At 53.7% G+C, this 5,481-nt stretch overlaps 6 protein-coding genes across 8 annotated transcripts; 2 read left to right on the top strand and 4 right to left on the bottom strand.

Moving 5' to 3' along the window:
• Positions 1-496, bottom strand: KVP17_003285 (uncharacterized protein; the record flags this gene model as incomplete). Of its 2 annotated transcripts, none has more annotated exons than XM_068520392.1 (1): positions 1-496. In XM_068520392.1, a coding segment is annotated over one exon (496 nt), but the record flags the coding sequence as incomplete, so codon positions are not given. The 2 variants fall into 2 exon arrangements, with proteins under 2 accessions (XP_068378314.1, XP_068378313.1); XM_068520391.1 differs by having other exon boundaries at positions 59-496.
• A 44-nt stretch (positions 497-540) lies between these two features.
• KVP17_003286 (uncharacterized protein) lies at positions 541-1,083 on the bottom strand (the record flags this gene model as incomplete). The annotated part of the gene is made up of 1 exon (XM_068520393.1): positions 541-1,083. One exon carries the CDS (start codon positions 1,081-1,083, stop codon positions 541-543), a length of 543 nt encoding a protein of 180 aa, XP_068378315.1.
• A 44-nt stretch (positions 1,084-1,127) lies between these two features.
• On the top strand, positions 1,128-1,856 carry KVP17_003289 (uncharacterized protein; the record flags this gene model as incomplete). Its single annotated transcript, XM_068520397.1, has 1 exon — positions 1,128-1,856. One exon carries the CDS (start codon positions 1,128-1,130, stop codon positions 1,854-1,856), a length of 729 nt encoding a protein of 242 aa, XP_068378319.1.
• A 10-nt stretch (positions 1,857-1,866) lies between these two features.
• KVP17_003288 (uncharacterized protein) lies at positions 1,867-2,395 on the top strand (the record flags this gene model as incomplete). Of its 2 annotated transcripts, XM_068520396.1 has the most annotated exons (3): positions 1,867-1,990; positions 2,017-2,145; positions 2,172-2,395. In XM_068520396.1, 3 exons carry the CDS (start codon positions 1,867-1,869, stop codon positions 2,393-2,395), a joined length of 477 nt encoding a protein of 158 aa, XP_068378318.1. The 2 variants fall into 2 exon arrangements, with proteins under 2 accessions (XP_068378318.1, XP_068378317.1); XM_068520395.1 differs by having other exon boundaries at positions 1,951-1,990; positions 2,017-2,237.
• A 19-nt stretch (positions 2,396-2,414) lies between these two features.
• KVP17_003284 (uncharacterized protein) lies at positions 2,415-4,284 on the bottom strand (the record flags this gene model as incomplete). Its single annotated transcript, XM_068520390.1, has 2 exons — positions 2,415-2,761; positions 2,790-4,284. The coding sequence occupies 2 exons, from the start codon at positions 4,282-4,284 to the stop codon at positions 2,415-2,417; spliced, it is 1,842 nt and encodes a 613-aa protein (XP_068378312.1).
• Positions 4,285-5,026: 742 nt separating this feature from the next.
• On the bottom strand, positions 5,027-5,425 carry KVP17_003287 (uncharacterized protein; the record flags this gene model as incomplete). The annotated part of the gene is made up of 1 exon (XM_068520394.1): positions 5,027-5,425. The coding sequence occupies one exon, from the start codon at positions 5,423-5,425 to the stop codon at positions 5,027-5,029; it is 399 nt and encodes a 132-aa protein (XP_068378316.1).
• Between the last annotated feature and the right edge of the window lie 56 nt (positions 5,426-5,481).

The raw sequence follows: 5,481 nt of genomic DNA, 5'->3' as shown, positions 1-5,481 counted from the left end.
TCTGAGCCAAGCGCTTGCTTCGCGGATTATAAATCTCGTTGCAGCGGGGACAGAATACCTTGGTGTTGTGCACGCCAGGAGTGTCCGTAAGGCCTATAGGAAGCACACTTTGGTTCTGACAGTACACGTTGGCACAGGTCCCAAAGACGGATTCCTGGTACTTCGGGTGCATAACCGTGATACCTCGCTTCGTGAGAATGAACCGTGCATGTATGAGCCCGTAGAGTTTCAAGGCAGCTTTCTCCAGAACGCGGGCGTCCTCGCTGCTGGAGTCGTCATCCTCCTCGTTGTCCAGAATCATGTCCATGGCTCGGTCATAGCAGGGCACCTGGGCACTCAACCCAGTGAGGTTAAACTCATCTCTGATGTAATCTTCGTCGACCTGGGCAAAGAACTCGTTGCCTTTCAACTTGCAGAACCACTCTATCCAGGAGAACTGCTCATCGTCGTCTGATGTCAACAGAGCAGAGCCATTGTCGAGATCAGCCTCCAGCATCGAAAAATTTGGCATTTATGTAAGCGAAGGTAACGAGTTGCACATTAAAGCTTATTGAAGGAAACTATTTCGGCGCACTGAACGACTTGTTCCTCTTCGTCATCCACTTCATCCAGGGTCCCCTCGTCGCGACGTTTGATGTACTCCACAGCTTGCTCATCAGTCATACCAATGATCTCAATGTTCTCGCAGATCTTGTCAGTCTCCACAAGGTCATCGATGATGGTGCAACCCACCTGGAGTTTCATCAAACCGAATGCTAACGGGACCTTCTTGGGTGCACTTTCCGCCCAGGTAACTCCATCCATCTTAATGGCCTTGATCTTCGTGGCGACGTCATCAAGATCCGTCTCGGACGTGCCAGGTCGAACTTCGATCACGAGACTGGATTTGCCGACGACGACCTTCTTTTTGGGAAGCGCGTCCTTCTTCTTGGCAGCGACCTCCGCTGCCTTCTGCTTCATTTCCTCAATGGCAGCCTCGTCCTCAGATTCTGAGGCAAAGGGGTCAAACTCGTCGTCGGCCGCTTCCTCGGCCTCAACGGCTTCAACGTAGTAGAAAACGCGTTTTGCAAGCTCGGTCGTCATCTGGGCGGAGTAAATTTGCTTATTTCCATATCGAGTGCCCCACAATGCGAGAGGATGACAGATCACTTTCATCCGAACTGAGGCGGATGACTGCCACTTTGGGAGTGGTTCCGTGTATGCACGGGTCTGCAGAATTTCGCCTGGGCTTAACACGCGTGCTAGCAAGCATCAATGGACCGCGTGAACCGCTGTTCCAACGTCAGCAGTTGGTGGACGAGCCTTGTGTGGAAGTTACAGTGACCCCGTCCTCAGGTCCCAGGACCAAGTTCACGCAGCACCTGCAGCACTCCTTGTCCGTGTGCCTGGCGAAGATCCTGGACGCCACAGTCCTGGCAGGGTGCCTCGTCAGTGTGTACGTCCAGATCGTGCAAGATGATGGGGGAGTGGCCTCAGCGTGTATGAACGCGTGTGTGCTGGCATTTCTGGAAGCTGGAATCCCACTCCACTGCACGCCTGTGGCCGTGACGATTGGCAAGAAAACGCACACAGTCAAGGCTGGACAGGAGGTCCCACTTTCCTCCCCAGTACTAGTCGTAGACCCTTGTCTCTCCGAATACGCCTTGTGCTCGAAAATATTCAGTGTAACGTGCAAGCTGAGCGACCGCTGTTGGATGCAAATACTACCAACGAAGGGCACAGGTCTGTCTCAAGAGGAATGGTCCAAGGCTGCAGGTTTGGTTGGCGACTGTAGCGCTGTGACTGGTGCTTTTTTTCGCGCTACTGTGAAATCGTGTGTTGCGTCATTGCCCTTGGTCCAACTCGACAACGATTAGATTTGCCGGAATGAAATACCGTTGGTCAGTGATAGTCCTATGGTGCGTCAGTGACAGTCAAGTGCCGGCAGGTATTGTTGGCGATTTGCTCTCCATGCCGGCCAATGTGGCCATCCAGGTCGTCCCGGATCAACGTAAGTTCCAGCAGCACGTATCACAGCACACAAACTCACGAAGACTGACTTTCTCGACATATTGTCTGACGCCAATCGCGAGGTCTACAAAGTGGTGCAGGGCATAGAGCAAGACCTGGCCAACAGAGCCGAAGTTTTGGAAAAGCTGTCAAGCTGTAAGTTTCAGACGTGCTCACCACAGCCTGGGCCTCGGGCGGAGCTCCAGTCTTCGTGCCTTTCAGACTACCTGACGTTGGGGATAAGGTGACACAGAACAAGAAGCGGATGATGTTTCGACAACGAATCATCCCTCAAGTGCCTGGCAAGCCTATTGTAACAAGAACCAAGGTTCGCTTCGTGTCGAAACCCAAAGCGCCTTCCACACCCGATGGCCCGGTTCAAGTGTCTGCACACAGCTACCAGTAGCACTATGCGAGATTTCATGTCAAGTGGTCATAAGAACCATGATCTCCGCCGTCACTGTGGAGGACTTGTTAAGCAACTGGTAGAACACGTCTGGCCTCGTGTACAGGCAGTCGCCTTGCTGGAGTTTCGTGGCTGGTGCACAAAGGACTAGCTTTTCGTCCACGTTTTGTCGTATGGACACCATCTTAGCCTCACAACGGAGAACTGTGAATTGGAAAACGCGGCCTCCGCCGATATCGGGCTTACGCACCTCACCAGGGTTCAGGTGCAGCACGACGCTGGTGAAAACGTCATTCTCGAAAAGCAACGCAGCCCTGTACTCGTCACCATTCAAAAACACCAGATCAGCAGCATTGACCACCGTTCCTGCATCTCATTCATTCTCGCAACTCACTGCAGCCAAGAACACCTTCGGACGTAGTGATGTGCGAGATCGGCGAGTTTCTGAGCGAGGCCGGTAGCGCCACGGTGGGCTCCTTTGCCGTCTTCTTTAGGGGCTTCTTTGGAAGTTTTTTCGCTTTACTCTTTGGTCGTTTCTTTGGCGCCGGTAGTGCCAGAACCTCTTCAGCTTCAGACAATCCCTCCATACCTAACTGGCTTAACCTACCGGCAGCCATTGTGGCCTCCGACACGCGATTCACAAGGCGGATATTCTCTGCTTCAGCTAGCTCCACATCGGTGGTCTTATCAACCAATACGATCGCCTTCAAGCAGGGTCCGTCCGCATCGCCACGTTCATACTCGCAGTGCTCTCCCAACCACCACTTCAATGGAGGCACCCGTACACGCCTACTGCGCTTGCGACTCGTTCCATCTTCTAACGCCAGCGGCGGACTCGAGTCCACCTGTTCCGGGTCAAAGTGTTTCAGTAGAATATCACGGCCCTTGCCTTTTCGTCTGCCGCCTTTGACACTGGCCTTGGGACGTCTAGCTCGTCGTTTCGCCCGAGGCTTGGACATCGATGACGTATCGCTGCGTGTTACAGACGAACGCGCCGCTTTCTTCGCCTTCTTACAAGCCGCCTTACGAGGTTTGGCTGCCGGGATGGCCAGGTCGGCGACCCCTGGGTCGGACGGGATCTCGGGAACATAAGGCATTATCGACTGTGATCCTGATATGATATCGGCCGAGTTCGACTCAAGGCGGCTGCTCTCACTCATCTTCTCGAAGTTAACCTTCAGTTTGAGGGGGTCTGATACGGTCTCGTCCTCCCTTTCTGCTATCCTAGGAGTCTTGAACGAGTCATCGGAGTCGCTCTCCGCACTTCTACACGGACTCCGAAAAGCGGGTTCGATGTGGGGTTGAACGGGCACCACTGATTTTTCGGGAGAGCATCTCGGAGGTGATTTCCGCGCAGCCTTCATGCTTGGCTTCACAGGACTGAGCCGGGAGAGAGGCTTCACTGGCCCGTTGTCATCGCTGCCCATGAAAACGGGACTGGGCGGATCGGCTTCGTCGTGGGGGACTTCAACCACAGATGACGCCAGACTCCTTCTATCAAGGTCTTCAAATCCGAAATCTTCTTGGCTTTCCATTTCAGATGGTGCCGGCTTCGCGGTAACTTCCGTTGTAGTCGACCGTTGAACCCGAGCGCCGTGCTGAAGCTTCTGCTTTTTTGGTTTCGGCTGTAAAACGTGGACCTCCATCTCACGCCTTCGGCCTCCGCTCTCAGCATCGCCAGAGTCCAGCGAGATGGGCTGGGCGGCTTTTCGAGGCAGTGGAGGTCTGGATTCGAAGGGTGCCTCCCGCCGGGGAATCGCATCCTCTAGGGCTCCGATTATTCTGGGTGGCACGTTCTCGTTCTCTACTGGTGCTGCGATTGGAGCTGTCCTCTCTGGGTAAATTACGCGATCCGTCACGTAGTGCTTCGGAACCACAGGAGCCCGCATTAAATGAGTCGGTGGAGTGCATCGTCGTTCGGGAGCGAGGCGTGGCATTGGGGATGAGCATGTGATCTTGATGGCATTATTAGCTTGGAACACAGGATTCTTCGATTCGTTTGCGCACGAAGGCCCGTATATCTGGTGTAGATACGAGGAGTACTCAATCTGTTCCACTGGATTTTCCAGTATAGCAACATCCCAAGGTCTTCCTTGAAACGCTGCGGCATTTACATGCCGGTCGAAGATGTCGGATGGAGAGAGCAACGGATGGGGGTCAGAAGCTGCTCTTGTCAGATGATAAGACGACGCTAGCAGTGGCCTCGATAGATGGTACGACGGCGCCGGTGGTCTGTACGGTGGTGGTGGGGCGTAGGGGGACACATGCATCTCCTGTAGGTGTACGAGGCGATGAGGTGACGGTCTGACTAACAGAGGTGGGGGAAGGGCTCCAATCGCCCTGCGGTACGCTTCGTCGTATAAACCAGGCGAAAACAACCCCGTTGGTACTTGTGTGAACGCTGGACTAGAATTTGGTTGTAGGGGCGAGTACCGCATTCTGCCGTGTATTTTGCATGCATTCGCTCACGTCTTAGATTTCTAGCGCAGCAAATCCACGCCAATTTCCGAATTCACCGGCAAATTAATTGATGTGGACGGCAGTATACAAGGATTGATATTGGTTACCAACTCAAAGAAGACACTTCACCAAACAAACATACGGCATGTGCCAAACTTGGCGCCGAACAGCCTATCGGCTGTTAATGCCGAGAGACTGCATGAAAAGCTTACGACCTCCACGGTTAAAGCCACCACGACGGTAGCGCATATAGTCCATGCGGTGTCGGTTGGCAGTGGCTTGGCCGAACGTCTCCGTATCTAACTCACGTAGAGTCTCGCGATCAAATCGAATCTCATTCCTTCGCTGCCTCTCGAGAGCATCACACGAGATGTCATCAAAGAAAGACGTGGCTCCATCGTATCCTCCCCGAACGTCAGGAACGTTCATGTTGGTGATTTCACCCTTCTCCTTCTTTTCAATCTCTACTTGAATAGAGTCGCGATCGATAGTACCCCCCTCAGTGAAATCGAAGTTCGCGGCGAGCTCGGTTTTCAAATTGGTAGGTTGGGGCATGAGCTGCCCAAGCATCCTGTTGCCACCTCGTCCGCGCCCTCCGCGGCCACGAGGCCGGGATACAGGGCGTT

Source organism: the organism of the source record quoted next (assembly GCF_019968985.1).
Source record: "MAG: Porospora cf. gigantea B chromosome Unknown PgB_NODE_1557_length_5481_cov_117.98, whole genome shotgun sequence".
NCBI classification, from domain to species: Eukaryota; Apicomplexa; class Conoidasida; order Eugregarinorida; family Porosporidae; genus Porospora; species Porospora cf. gigantea B.
Note: the sequence above shows the minus strand (reverse complement) of the source record. Positions and strands in the feature narration are given on the sequence as shown.